The sequence below is a fragment of the Oryctolagus cuniculus genome, chromosome 11, assembly GCF_051225735.1.
Source record: "Oryctolagus cuniculus isolate XC-2025 breed Fujian yellow rabbit chromosome 11, ASM5122573v1, whole genome shotgun sequence".
Taxonomy (NCBI): Eukaryota; Metazoa; Chordata; class Mammalia; order Lagomorpha; family Leporidae; genus Oryctolagus; species Oryctolagus cuniculus.
This window is the reverse complement of record NC_142877.1, coordinates 83,126,739-83,142,693: the sequence shown is the minus strand read 5'-3', so window position 1 is coordinate 83,142,693 and position 15,955 is coordinate 83,126,739. Positions and strand designations below refer to the sequence as shown.

The 15,955-nt window shown below is 37.6% G+C and overlaps 1 protein-coding gene across 4 annotated transcripts in view; it reads right to left on the bottom strand.

Annotated features, from left to right (window-relative positions):
- The window catches only part of OTOGL (otogelin like), a 172,440-nt gene that overhangs the window by 83,319 nt on the left and 73,166 nt on the right, over nt 1-15,955 (bottom strand). For 3 of the 4 annotated variants that reach the window (XM_089309054.1, XM_089309055.1, XM_051846511.3), the window contains one exon: nt 4,223-4,357. The exons of the other annotated variant lie outside the window; for it this stretch is intronic. In XM_089309054.1, coding sequence (XP_089165180.1) covers nt 4,223-4,357 — 135 coding nt within the window. The remainder of the gene's footprint in view (nt 1-4,222; nt 4,358-15,955) is intronic. 4 annotated transcript variants of the gene reach the window in all.

The following is a 15,955-nucleotide window of genomic DNA, read 5'->3' as shown; positions in this document are numbered from 1 at the left end:
GTCTCTCCCTCTTTCTGTCTGTAACTCTACCTCTCAAATAAATAAATACATAAAATATTTTTAAAAAATCATGGTTATGTCAAAAAATTAAAATATTTAAAGAAGCAGAATAAAATTGGGAAGGATATATGAAATCCTTTGGTTAGTTTTCATTTCCTAGTAATAATAAAAGAGTATGGTTTGAAAATGCTGTAATACAGTGATCTTTTTAATCAATATGCTTTTTTCAAAGGATAAATGAAATACATCTAGTCATAAAGAGTTTTCAGTCTCTTAGATCATGGCTATATTTTTCATATGTGTGCAATATATCATATGGAATATATTGTGTATAATCATATATGTTATTTACTAGTCCTACCAAACGTTGTATCCTTCTACCCTTCCATCCCCCACCTTCACTGACTAGGATCCAGCTACACTGGCCTTCTTTCTGCTTTTCAAATTTATACAAGCTTGAATTCATCTCAAGTTATATATACTTGATATTTCTCCTGCTAGGAACTCTTTTCTCCCAGATCTTGCATGACTGCCTCATGTCCATCAACTGTAACCTATATCTTCCCTCCTCCACTAGACCTCCCCTGATTCCCTAGCAGCACTCTCATTAACCCAAATGGGATGGGTTGGTGAGTAGTTGGACAGTGAAATACAAAGCCCCAAGCTCAGACGGGAGCCCCTCATGTGTGATTTAATGTTCTGTAGTTGCCATCTTGAAGTTTTTCTAAACATTTTACTTTTGAGTCTGTGCTTTCTAAGTGAAGTCCAATGGGGCAGTGAGCATGTCGGTGAGTCCTGGAGCCTTGATACACAATCCTTCTTTCGCCTGCTGTCACTCCACACCGGCTCTCAGCTGCCTGGTCCCACCAAGGGACTGCTACCAACTCCACCAACAGTGCAGAGATGGGAGTCAGAAGGGCAATACCCCGGACACTGTGGAGATCTGCACTCACCCTGGGAACACATCTGAGTCCACGTAAGCATGACATTAAATAATTTTATGATAAAGAACCTAAGACAGGTGAAATGAGATCAGGAAACAAAGACAACACTTTTTTTTTTCCAGTTTTGAATAAAGAGTCCCAAATTTTTTGGCATCCTCTGGACTCTACAAATTGTGTCGCTCCTCTGCCCCCAAGTCACTCTCAGCCATAGAATCTATGTTTATTATATTCATTGCACTTTTCAGGGCCTTTCTATTAACTGCTGTGTCGTTGATGTTACTGTCTTCCGTCCACAGTGGTTTTTAATCCATTATTCTGATGCAAAGGCACATCTTTTCTACCTGCCTGGAGATAGAAATCTTTTATTTTCATTAAACAGGACACTTGGCTACAGAAACAATCCTCTTTGATCAAAAGGACTTTCCATACTCCTTACTTTTCAGATTAGTAAGTAATGCTTCTCTTTAGAAAAGTGAGGTGCCACACATGTCCAAAATACAGACCTCTGCTTCAAATGAGGATTAAAGCACGTCAGACAAACTCCAGTGATGTCACAAAAGTAAGTTAGAAATGTGAAGAATTAAAACATTAAAAGTTCAACTCAAAGAAATTAATCCAATATATTTTACATTGTTGGTAAAATCAGAAGTGTGCATTTATAAAGACAAAGGGTTTTTTCCTCTTTCCCTGGATGAGCAGTCCATCTGCTATAAAATAAATGGCAGTTATTTTCATGTTTGATGTTTGAGAAAAAAAAAAAAAAACAGCAGGGGATTTGGTAGGGCCAATCTGTTTATATGACTTCTCTTAATCTTACTGCATACTTTATAATCTAAATAAAGGAGATTTATCAACACCTGCAAACAGGTGAAAATTGGAAGTAACAAGTTACAAAGCTATAATTTACCACTTTAAAAAATGGGTCAATCAGGGGCCATCACCATGGCTCACTTGGTTAATCTTCTGCCTGCGGCGCTGGCATCCCATATGGGCACCGGGTTCTAGTCCCGGTTGCTCCTCTTCCAGTCCAGCTCTCTGCTGTGGCCCGGGAAGGCAGTGGAGGATGGCCCAAGTGCTTGGGCCCTGCACACACATGGGAGACCAGGAGGAAGCACCTGGCTCCTGTAGCTCCGGCCGTAGTGGCCATTTGGGGGTTGAACCAGTGGAAGGAAGACCTTTCTCTTTGTATCTCTCTCTGTCTAACTCTATCTGTCAAGTAAATAAATAAAAATTTTTTAAAAAAATGGGTCAGACTCTCTTTACAAGAGCATTTTCTTATTTTTTTCTTTTTTTTAAAAAAATCCCTGCTTTTAGAGAAAATCTTCACCTAAAAATGTACATCCAGCTGATGACATGGCCAAACTGCTGTAACTACTTCAAAAAAACACCATGAGTCTACGTGAGTGCGGAGACTGTTTTGCCTAAAATCTGATGGCTCCCTGATTGATCTTAGTGTTTCTGACTGAGACATAAACTGTCTTCTAAGAAATGATTCTCAAATTTCAGTGTGAACATTTTAAGGTACTATTAAAAGTATCAAATTCATTTTCAACTTTGGCCATTTCAATTACTGAGGGGAAGCCCAGAAACCAACACTTACAATAAATATCCAATATGATTTTAACAAAGGTTTGCAGTCCCAACTTAGAGAAACACTTAGATTTCAGAAAAGAGGTCACGTTGGAAAGGCCACTCGTCAGATCACGCACTTCCCAACTCCAAAACTTCCTGTCTACATAATGAAGCTCAAGTGTCCTGAGCCACTCAAGAGCTTCAGAGTCTAAATCCAGTCCCCTTGTCTATTGCTGTTGTGCTGTAGCCCTGTATTACAGTTGATAGGGAAACTATTCCTTAACTCTCCCTGCCACATCCTCCATGCACAAACCTATGTGCTGCGCTTCAACCAAACTAAACTACCTGCAGATAGTCTTCCAAACATGCCATCTTGTCTTTCAAAACTGCTCCCTTGATATAATTATTCCTCTCCCTACCTTCATCTAGTTAACACCTACTCATCCTTTATGATTTTGTGCAAATCATTTCTACCACAGCACACCTTTCGAACCTTCAAAGATAAGGATGATAGAAAGGAGAAGGATCATTTCTTGAAATTCATTATTTTATATTTTCATTTCAAATCGCATAGGAACTTAAGAAGTAGACTCCATAACAATCCCACATGTATAGTTGAGAAAGCTGCAACTTGGAGAGATTAGGCAAACTCATCAAAGATGTCACTGCTAGCAGTTGCAGAGTTAGTATTGACTGACCCCAAAGTCTATGTCTGTAACCTAAACATCCAAGGTTGCTTAGATGTTGTTCCTAGCAGTTCCCATATTATCCTAGCTAAACTCCTGCCGTGGCATATCACACTTGCACACCTCACCAAGTCTATGTGTTTTCAATGCTGTAGTCCCAATACTTAGCACAAATATTGATACAGAATAGGCATATAATGAATGAGTGAAATTTTTCATTGTTTTTAAATTAGATGGACTCCAAGGACAGGAGAAAAAACAAGGGAGACAGTGGGCCCAATTTTCATGGAATTTAGAGAGAATGGACAAGACAGACAACTGCACAGGTAATTTCTCTGACATATGATGCATGTTCCAACAGGGCAGTTGAAGGCCTACAGAGGAGCTCTCAGGAGGAGCTAAGAAAAACTGCACAGGAACAAGTTTAAAGGAAACATGGATCCAGGCAGGAGCAACGACGTTCATGAAGAATTAGAAATGAGAGACAGAATAGAGAGGCCATGAAGAACTAAATATAGCTTCAACTTCTAAAACATGGGCTTGAAGCAGAAAGACATGAAGTGAGGCAGAAAACACGCACAACAGCCAGACTGGCAAAGCCTTGTAAGGTAACAGGAAGTCATCTGAGAATTCTGAAAAGCAGAGGGACAGGAAACTGGATTTCCAGTTTAGAAACACCACTCTGTACTGTATGAAGGTGGATTAGAAAGGGGGAGGCCCAGTATTGAAGGTCAGGAGTCTGCTTAGGAGGCTAACAAGGTAACACAGTTTCTAGGATTAGAATTGTGACTATGGGGATTTAAAAAAAAAAAAAGAGAAAATAATTGGAATATGGAGAAGTGAAGTACAAACAGAAGAGACAAGTCTAGTACAGTTAACTCAATCCATACCAAGTTACCAAGAAAAAAAAATCTAAATCTTAGAACCACTTAAAGTGAGAAGTACTCTAAACCATTTCCATTCTATTTTCAATATCCTCAGGATAAGTTTAAATGATCCTAGAAGAAATAATTCACTAACCTGTTTGTAAGGCGCATCATTCAAGTAAATTTCAGTATTCCCAACTGAAATCAAAACACTTTTGGAACAAACAATATCATTGTCAAAACATTTCTTATTCTGGGAAATGACAGATATATCTGCATCATCTGTACTCTGAAATGTCAAAAATATTGCATTAATACAAATGCATACAAATACATATGTACACTTTAGTTATTTTAATTACCAAAAGGAAGACCAAGATTTACAATGGCTTGTATTCGAATTAAATGAAAATAACCTCTAAAATAAAAATAAAATATTGTGTTTACTAATGTGAAAAATTTTATAGAATGTAGCAAGGTAGCTAATTCTTTGAAGACTTTTATTATCTGTAAAAATTTTGTTATAGCAAAACTTTATTTCCATTATTGCTATGGCTCAAATTTATCAACCATTATTACTGCTTTACAAATAGATAACCAACAAGACATCACTTAGGGGAATCTCAAAATAAATATTTTTATTTTGGACAACATATCTTTTATATTAAGGAATTTCTGACTGTGTAATTATTTTGTCTACATATTAGAATTCAAGTAGATACAAAGCTTCGGTAGGTGTTAGCAAATGAAATAATGCATACTATTTCAAGGCTTGTTTTGAGTTTTACATGTGGTATCTAATACAAGTGTTAGTATAACTTTTTGAATTAATATTATCTCATTTTACAGATCAACAAACTAAAGTTAAAAGGGATTCATTGATTGGCCAAGGCCACTGAACTAAATAAAATAGAGACAGAGTTCAGAACCCCAATATGTTTTGTCTTGTTTTGTTTTTATATCACTTGTAAAGAAATTGGAAAGTGTCTAGCAACAGTTGATGAACAAATTCTACTTTAGGTGACTGAGAATTGTTGGCTTCAAAGAACTTCAGTTGGTCTCACATACCCTAAATCGAAATTCTATTTAGATGTCTTTCCTTTAACTACTCCCTACTCCACCCATCAAGAATACCCTCTCTAGAATCAGGGTTTCTAAGATGGTATCTGGTTTCATGGGCAGGCTTCTTGTTTCTGCAGTCCCCAGGAATTCATTATGAAATGTTACTTGTGAGGCCAAGCATCATGGCATAGCAGACAAAGCTGCCACTTGGAACATCTGTATCCCATATAGGTGCTCCACTTCAAGTACCACCTCCTTCACTTCCCATCCAGCTCCCTGCTGATACGCCTGGGAAGGCAGCAGAAGAGAGCTGAAATACTTGGGCCTCTTCCACCGAAGTGGGAGACTCAGAGAGAGTTCCTGGTCCTGGCTTCAGCCTAGCCCTGCCTCAGGTATTATGTGCATTAGGAGTGTGAACCAGTACATGGAAGAGCCCTGTCTCTGTCCCTCTGTCTTTTTACATTTCAAATAAGTAAATAAACAATTTTATGTTGTTTATGAGTATCTGTATTTTCAAAATTATAATTGCATATACTTATAGGATACAACGTGATGACATATGTATATAATGTGCAAAGATCAATCAAGCTAATTAACATATCATCTACTTCATAAACATATTTTTTCTAGAAATAAGGCCCATAGTTTTCATCAAATTTTCACAGTCCTTACCCACCCCAAAGTGAACAGCTACTGCTTTAAGGGTCTTTCTGTGTGAGAATATCACCCAAAGAAAAGGAAACAAATGTGACATTTCTCTTTGGACGAAAAGTCCAGTGCTCAAAGGCCACACATGTTTCCTGAATCTTTTTCAATTTTTAGACTTAGAATGATTATTTAATTTTAACAGTCAAAGAAAGTCATGAATTATTTGAAAGTCATATGGCTCTTCATGTGAATTGCCCACACTTAGTTTTTCATAACAATATGCAACATGAACACTAGATAAATACATATCATTGGCCAAATTATTCCTGTCTTATTGGTACTTGGTACAGCAAGAATGCCTAGAGGATAGGTTTTTTTTAAATGAATGGCATTGATGTATTAATTAATGTCTCTCTCTGTGACCAATTTTGCCTTGATAGGTCTTAAGAGATTTTCTGCTTCTCCTTTTTTTTTTTTTTTTTTTTTTTTTTTTTTTTTTTTTTTTTTGACAGGCAGAGTGGACAGTGAGAGAGAGACAGAGAGAGAAAGGTCTTCCTTTTGCCGCTGGTTCACCCTCCAATGGCCGCCGCTGCAGCCGGCGCACCGCGCTGATCCTGGCAGGAGCCAGGAGCCAGGTGCTTTTCCTGGTCTCCCATGGGGTGCAGGGCCCAAGCACCTGGGCCATCCTCCACTGCACTCCCTGGCCATAGCAGAGAGCTGGCCTGGAAGAGGGGCAACCGGGACAGAATCCGGCGCCCCAACCGGGACTAGAACCCGGTGTGCCGGCGCCGCAAGGTGGAGGATTAGCCTATTGAGCCACGGCGCCGGCTTCTGCTTCTCCTTAAACAATCCTTTTGCAAAGCATTGCCTACATTTTGAAAAGGAGAATAATAAGGGTCATTAAGATTATTATGGCATTGTATTACTCAAAAAAATAATGATACAGTTTTATACTTTTATGAGTGATTTTCAAAGAAGAAATATACATATATATAATTCAGGGTTTTGTTTTGCTCTTCCTTTTGCAAAGAGTTATTTAGATTAAGGGAGGTGAAAAGCTGGCTTTTTATTGCTATTACATTTCTATTACTATTAATTAAAGTTCCTCACTGTTAACCTTATTCTTTATTTTATATCAGAAATGTCAAAAAATACACTATATTATATGGTCTGTTTTATAATATCATGTTATGCTGACAGTAATTTGAAACAATAGTGATGTCTAAGAGCAAAGTTCCTACAATTTTCATTTCTAATGTATTTGAAGTTAATAATGGGTTTCAAAATAATGCTACAGAGTTGCTAAGCAACATAGTAATGATTACAAAGCTAAAAAAAAAAAAAGGTCAACATCAATGTGCTACATGCGTTCTTCAAAACTCTTTATTCCTTGTATTCAGAAAGCTTCCAATGCTTCTGAAACATAAACTGTTGGTACTCTCAAAGCAGTATATTATTGTACTTGGCATGTCAGTCTTGGCACCCAACGTAGCCCCACCCTCTTTAAGGGTAACTGTACCACAGAAATCCCTACTGATACAGTAGCTTCAGGCAGCTGTGTTTTATGTCCCACAGATGATGGGACCCAAATATATTCACAGATGGACAAAGGGACTTTAATGCTGGCAGAAAAAAAAAAAAAGATAACTCCAGCCAATTGCATTCTTCTCAAATCAAACCAAAAAATGCTGTTTAAAAAGAAAATGTTAGACCGGTGCCGTGGCTCACTAGGGTAATCCTCCGCCTGCGGCACAGGCACCCCTGGTTCTAGTCCCAGTTGGGGCGCCAGATCCTGTCCCAGTTGCTCCTCTTCCAGTCCAGCTCTCTGTTATGGCCCAGGAAGCAGTAGAGGATGGCCCAGATTCTTGGGCCCTGCACCAGCATGGGAGACCAGGAGGAAGCACCTGGCTCCTGGCTTCAGATCGGCGCAGCACACTGGCCGTAGCAGCCATTTTGGGGGTGAACCAACGGAAAAGAAAGACCTTTCTCTCTGTCTCTCTCTCACTGTCTAACTCTGCCTGTCAAGAAAAGAAAATGTTTTGTAGTAAGATCTGAGGGTGAAGAGTCATAGAAAGGAGATAATATAGATAGAGACTAAAAGGCAAGCACAAGTTGAACTTAATAGGAAGTAGAAATAATGACTGAACTGAAGTAAAGGGTAGACAAGCCCAAGTAAGCAGAGACCACTGCAGCCACAAAGAGATTGTACTAGCTGCACAAACAACATCAAGGCATCCATGAATCTCTGACACATCTTTAAGGCTTTTGTTCCAAAGATTCCTTGAGATATATTTTTCCTGTTATGACTTCACAGGCAAATTTTCACAGTACCCAGCACTGTCCTTACTGTTTGTTTCTTAAAATAGGATGTCATGGAGAACAGAGAGTGCCCTGAACTCTTTCATCACCTAGGAAGGTAACTTGAAGATACACTGATAATAAAGAACAGGGGAATTATAAAAGACCAGGTCAAACACTCACTCCTTAGGGATCCAGTAACAATGCCATCCCTTCCATGAATCTTTCCTGTTCCTTCAGTTAAAATCAGTAAAAAGTGAAACGATGGAAAAAGATACCAATGCTAGCAGAAATTTAAAAAATAAGCCATAGTAGCCATCCTAACATCAGATAAAATAGACTTCAAGAAAAAAACTGTTAAAAGACCAAAGAAGGGCATTATGTGATGATTAAGGGAGCAATTTACCAGAAAGATGTGATGATAGTAAATGTATATGTACCCAATGCCAGGAAAACTGGTTATTTAAAACAAATGTTAATGGGTCTAAAGGGAGACATAGGCTCCAATACAAAAACAGTGATGAACTCCCAAACTCTAATTTAATCAATGGACAGATCAACTAGACAAAAAAATCAACACAGAAACTATAGAGCTAATCTATACTATTGACCAAATGGACCTAACTGATATCTACAGAATGTTTCATCCCACAGCTGCAGAATGTACATTCTTTTATCAATGCGTGGAACTTTCTTTAGGATACATGATATACTATGTGAATTCAAAAAATTGAAATCATACCATGTATTTTTTATGACCATGATAGAATGTAACTGGAAATTAGCAACTTAAGAAACTCTATAAAATACGCAAACACATGGAAACTGAACAATATGCTCCTAAATGAACAGTGGGTTGCAAAATAAATCAGAAATGAAATTAAAAAATCCCTAAAAATAAATGAAGATGACAAAACAACATATCAAAATTTATGGGATACTGCAAAAGCAATGTTAAGAGGAAGTTTTATAGCAATTAGTGCCTAGATCAAGAAATTGGCACCAGAAATACATGATATAACAATGGATCTCAAGGACCTAAAAAAAGAAGAACAAACCAAACCCAAAATTAATAGGAAGAAAGAAAAAATAAAAATTAGAAAAGAAAAAAATTGAAAAAAATGATACAAAGATCAATGAAATGAAGAGCTGGTCTTTTGAAAAAATAAACAAAATTGAGACACCTCTGGTCCAAATAGAGAAAATAAAAACAAAAAAGGAAGGGAAGACCCAAATTAATGAAATAAGAGATGAAAAAGATGTTAGAACAAAAAATACACAGAAACAAAAAGAATCATTAGGAATTACTACAAACAACTATATGCTGACAAATTGGAAAATCTAGAAGAAAGGGATGGATTTCTGGACACATACAATTTACCAAAATTAAGTCATGAAGACCTAGAAAACCTAAATAGAACAATGATCAATATGGAGATTAAATCAGTATTAAAGACCCTTCTAGGCCAGCGCTTTGTTGTAGTAGTTTATTTTTTTTATTTTTAAATTTTATTTCAGATTACAATTTTCATCTATTCAGATTTATTTTTTTCTTTTTTTAACTTTTATTTAGTAAATATAAATTTCCAAAGTACAGTTTATGGATTACAATGGCTTCCCCCCCCGTAATTTCCCTCTCACTCGCATCCCTCCCATCTTCTGCTCCTTCTCCCATTCCATTCACATCAAGATTCATTTTCAATTATCTCTATATACAGAAGATCAATTTAGTATATATTAAGTAAAGATTTCATCAGTTTGCACCCACACAGAAACACAAAGTGTAAAATACTGTTTCAGTACTAGTTATAGCATTACTTCACATTGGACAACACATTAAGGACAGATCCCACATGAGGAGTAAATACACAGTGACTCTTGTTGTTGACTTAACAATTTGACAATCTTGTTTATGGTGTCAGTAATCTCCCTAGGCTCTAGTCATGAGTTGCCAAGGCTATGGAAGCCTTTTGGGTTTGCCAACTTCGATCTTATTCCGACAGGGTCATAGTCAAAGTGGAAGTTCTCTCCTCCCTTCAGAGAAAGGTACCTCCTTCTTTGATGGCCCATTCTTTCTACTGGGATCTCACTCGCAGAGATCTTTCATTTAGGTCTTTTTTTTTGCCACAGTGTCTTGGCTTTCCATGCCTAAAATACTCTCATGGGCTCTTCATCCATATCCAAATGCCTTAAGGGCTGATTCTGAGGCCAGAGTGCTATTTAGGACATCTGCCATTCTTTTTTTTTTTTTTAACTTTTATTTAATGAATATAAATTTCCAAAGTACAGAATATGGATTACAATGGCTTCCCCCCATAACGTCCCTCCCACCCGCAACCCTACCCTTATCCACTCCCTCTCCCCTTCCATTCACATCAAGATTCATTTTCTATTCTCTTTATATGCAGAAGATCAGTTTAGCATACATTAAGTAAAGATTTCAACAGTTTGCTTCCACACAGAAACATAAAGTGAAAAATACTGTTTGAGTACTAGTTATAGCATTAAATCTCAATGTACAGCACACTAAGGACAGAGATCCTACATGAGGAGTAAGTGCACAGTGACTCCTGTTGTTGACTTAACAAATTGACACTCTTGTTTATGGCATCAGTAATCACCCTAGGCTCTTGTCATGAGCAGCCAAGGCTATGGAAGCCCCCTGAGTTCACTGACTCTGATCATATTTAGACAAGGCCATGGTCAAAGTGGAAGTTCTCTCCTCCCTTCAGAGAAAGGTACCTCCTTCTTTGATGACCCATTCTTTCCACTGGGATCTCACTCATGGAGATCTTTCATTTAGGTTTTTTTTTCCCCCAGAGTGTCTTGGCTTTCCATGCCTGAAATACTCTCATGGACATTTCAGCCGGATCCGCATGCCTTAAGGGCTGATTCTGAGGCCAGAGTGCTGTTAAGACATTTGCCATTCTATGGGTCTGCTGTGTATCTCACTTCCCATGTTGGATCATTCTCTCCCTTTTTTATTCTATCAGCTAGTATTTGCAGACACTATTCTTGTTTATGTGATCCCTTTGGTTCTTAGTCCTATCATTACGATCAATTGTGAACAGAAATTGATCACTGGGACTAGTGAGATGGCATTGGTACATGCCACCTCGATGGGATTGAATTCGAATCCCCTGGTATGTTTCTAACTCTACCGTTTGAGGTAAGTCAGCTTGAGCATGCCCCGAATTGCACATCTCTACCCTCTCTTATTCCCACTCTTATATTTAACAGTGATCACTTTTCAGTTAAGTTTCAGCACTTAAGAAGAATTGTGTATTGATTACAGTATTCAACCAAAAGTATTAAGTAGAACAAACAAAAAAAATACTAAGAGGGATAACATATCAAGTTGCTCATCAACAGTCAGGGTGAGGGCTGATCAAGTCACCGTTTCTCCTAGTGTTCATTTCACTTTAACAGGTTTCCTTTTTGGTGCTCAGTTAGTTGTCGCCTATCAAGGAGAACAAGTGGTATTTGTCCCTTTGGGATTGGCTTATTTCACTCAGCATAATGTTTTCCAAATTCCTAACAGGGATCACTTTTCAGTTAAAATTTAAACACCTAAGAATAATTGTGTGTTAATTTCAGAGTTCAACCAATGATACTAGAACAAAAAAAAATACTAAAATGGATAAAGTATTACATTGTACATCAACCATCAGGACAACCACTTTCTGCAATGTCAGCATCCCATATGGGCACCGGTTCCAGTCCCTGCTGCTCCACACATCAGACTCAGAATGACAATGCCCTACAATGCCCTAAACAAAACTCTGACCTCAGAATCAGCCCCGAAGGCATTCGGATCTGACTGAGAATACCATGAGATCATTTCAGGAATGGAAAGCCAAGACAAAGTGGCAAAAACGGTTCTGCATAAAAGATCTCTGTGAGTGAGATCCCAGTGGAAAGAAGGGGCCACCAAAGCATGATGTACTTTTCTCTGAAGGAAGGAGAGAACTTCTACTTTCCGTATGGTCCTGTCTAAAAACCAACAGAGTTTGTGGACTCAAAAGGCTACCATAGCCTTGGAAGCTCATGTCAAGGGCCTCAGGTAATCACTAACATCATAAATAAGAGTTTCAGTTGTTAAATCAACAGCAGGAGTCCTTGTGCACTTGCTCCCCATGTTGGACCTCTGTCCTTAATGAGCTGTTCTATGAGAATTAATGGTAAAACTTGTCTTCAAACTGTACTTTATATTTTGTGTGTCTGTGTGGGTACAAATAGTTGAAATCTCTACTTAGTGTAGAGTTGCTCTTTTGTATATAAAGTCAATTAAAAATGAATCTATGGAAAACGGGATGGGAGAGGGAGTGGGAGGTGGGATGGAAGTGTGGGTGGGAGGGCGGGAATGGAGGGAAGAAACACTATACCTAAAAGCTGTACATGTGAAATTTGTATTCATTAAATAAAAGGCTTCCAAAACAATAAAATAAAAATGTGTTATGTCATGTATTATTAATACTAAAAAGCAAAAAAAGGTTCCGAGGCAATAAAATATCAAAGAATTAAATTTTTTAAGCTGAACAAGAATTTATTCAACAAAATTATGGCCTTACTCTGTACCTAGAACTGTGTTATATTTAAGAAAGCACAATCCAGAGATGAGAAAAAACAACTTCAATATATCTTCAAATGTGAGGGTCAAGTAACATTATGCTTTTAAAATAAAATGAATATTAATTTTTTTTAAATCCTACTGTGAAATAAAGGAAAATTTTAATTCCTTAGGTTACTAGGTTTTCCACAAGGCCCAAAGAAGTTAAAGATAAGTTTCACCCGAAGAAAAGGTATTTCAAATAACAAAGAGAGATTTTTAATCAACAAAAGAAAGCATTTTTTAATCAACAAAAGCAGCAAAGAAAGCCAGCTGACAGGGAAGAAAAAATTAAATCTGCTATTCACAGAGATGACTCCTGACACTGAAAATGCAGCAAGCAGATGAAGAATGCTGGCACCTGTCCTAACTTCTCAAAAGAAATACTGATTCTTCCAGAGAAAGGAAAGCTCTCTTGGCAAATCTTGGCAGATGGAAGCGACAATAACAAAATGCTACTAAAGAGAAATTGAAGCAAAAAAAAGCACAAGCATTGAGAAATTTTATCTGGCATGATCACATTTGAAGACCATGAAAGTTAAGTTGCAATGGTAACTCACTAATTTATCCTTGGTATGCATTAATTGTGTTTCACAACCAAACAAGTTTTGTTTTTTACTTACCAAATATGTTTTGGTCAATCTGTCTTGAAACATTTTTGGGGCCTGATTCTGACTTTTTTTTTAAAGATTTATTTATTTATTTATTTGAAAGGCAGAATTGTACAGAGAGGCAGAGGCAGAGAGAGAGAGAGAAGTCTTCCATCTGCTGGTTCACTCACCAGATGGCCACAATGGTCAGCGCTGGGCTAATCTGAAACAAGGAGCCAGGAGCTTCTTCCAAGTCTCCCACACAGGTGCAGGGACCCAAGGACTTGGGCCATCTTCCACTGCTTTCCCAGGCCATAGCAGAGAGCTGGATCAGAAGTAGAGCAGCTGGGAATTGAACCAGCACCCATATGGGATTCTGACATTGCAGGTGGTGGCTTTATCCACTGCACATTACCCACTACCCACAGTGCTAGCTCCCTGATTATGGTTTAAGGAATTTTAGTAAAATTGGTCACTCTGATATAAAATAAAAATAGTAGTATAATTTTAATTACTAACAGTAAATTCTATTTTCTTCAAATTAACAAATTCAGTAGAAGTTTAGTTCTGTAGTGGACTGTTTGTAAAAAGATCATTTAGAAAGGAACATTATAAAAGAAATGTTAAAAAAAAACTGTCAGAAAAAGTCACATATCATTCCAGAACTTGACAATTCATATTTCTAACAATCTTCTTGTCTTATTCATAGCAAATGAAGAGATAAATATTCAATCAGATATTGAATCAGTAATCCAAACTGCATTGTTACTGAAAGACTAGAAGAATATTACCTGTGATGTGTTTTCTTATGTATAAGCATGCAATCTAATTAAAATTGAAACTGAATATGATGTATTCATTTCAACAGAATGATACTGTAGAAAATTAAAGTGCCTTTAGGGAATCAGGTTATAAGGACTAAGTGCCAGACTGTAAAAGCCCTCACCTGTGAAATCAACTGGCACTGCTATATTGCAGTACCAGGGAAGAAGGATTGCTACAGTTATTCAGCATCAGCAGAGATACTGTACTTAAAATATTCTCTGTGCAATCACTATTTTACAGTAACAGTGGTAAATGCCAAGCTTTCTCTACTGCAAAAAGAAATGATATTTAAGAAAACAACAACAACGAGGGGCCAGCATTGTGGTGTAGCTGATAGAACCATTGCCCGTGATGTTGGCCTACCATATTGGCGCTGTTTCAAGTCCTGGCTGCTCCACTTCTGTTCCAGCTCTCTGCTAATGTACCTGAGAGAGCAGCAAAGGATGTCCCAAGTATTTGGGCCCCCGAACCCATGTGGTTAGATCTGGAGGAACCTCCTGGCTCCTGGCTTTGAATTGGCCCAGCTCCAACTGTCACCACGACTTGGGGAGTGAATCAGTAGATAGAAGATCTCTCTGTCTCTCCCTCTCTCTCTGTCTAAAACTCTGCCTTTCAAATAAATAAATAGAAAAGAAGGAAGGAAGGAAGGAAGGAAGGAAGGAAGGAAGGAAGGAAGGAAGGAAGGAAGGAAGGAGAAAGAAGGGAGGAAGGAGGGAGGAAGGGAGGAAGAGAGGAAGGGAGGAAGGAAGGAAGGAAGGAAAAGAAAAGAAAGAAAAAGTGAGCCAGAACAGAATACCAATAAATTGTTACTATGTTCACCAAATGTCCAGCATTCTATATAATGACTTAGAAAGGCGGGGCGGTGGGGGGAGAGAGAAAGTAATATTAGGGAGCAGATATTTGGTGCAGTAATTGAGATGCTACTCAGGATAATAACATCGCACATGTGAATTCCTGGCTTGAGTCACAGCTATTCTGCTTCTGACTCAGCTTCATGCTGATTTGTACACTGAGAGACAGCAGGTGATCAAATACTCGAGTTTCTGTCATCCATGTGAGTGACCCAAAATGGCACTCTTGGCTCCTGACTTCAAACTTGCCCAGCCCTAGTTGTCATAAAAGTTTTGGGAATGAACCAGCAAGATGATAGATAGCTGACTCTGTGTGGATGTGTTTATGTTCAAGTGTGTGTGTGTCTGTCTAATAAAGTAAAAAATAAAGAATTATTTTGAAAAAAAAATGTGAGTAATGATTCCTATCATCAAAATTTTAGAATTTTCTTGGATAAACCTGTCATAATATAGAGTATCTACAGTAGACATACCTTTATCAGCAGAGATTTAATAGGCCAAAAATTATGTATGAAATTAATGAAATATTAATTTATAAACAAGAATCATCACCACACATGGGGAAATGTTTATAAATATAGTGATGTATGGAAAAGGTTTTAAATTCTTTTGGTAGACACTTGTAATTTTTTTCCATATGCAAAATGAAAATAGTTTGCAAAAATTTTGCCCTTACTTCTGAAAGGGAACATGTCATGTTTGATACATTATTGGTAAATAAATTTCTTTTTTTCTGAATTTGAATTAAGGTTGACTATTCAGAACAAGAGAATTTCAAAAAAAATTAAGAGTTTTTTTTAAAGAAAGAAAATAGCTCCATATTCCTACTACTAAAAACATAATCCATAGACTGAACATTAGCACCGTTTGGTAGCTTCTTAAAAAGTAGAATCTTGGAGCTGGCACTGTGGTGTAGCAGGTAAAGCCACCATCTACAGTGCCAAAATCCCATAAGAGTGCTGGTTTGAATCCCAGCTCTCTGCTATGGCCTGGGAAAACAATGA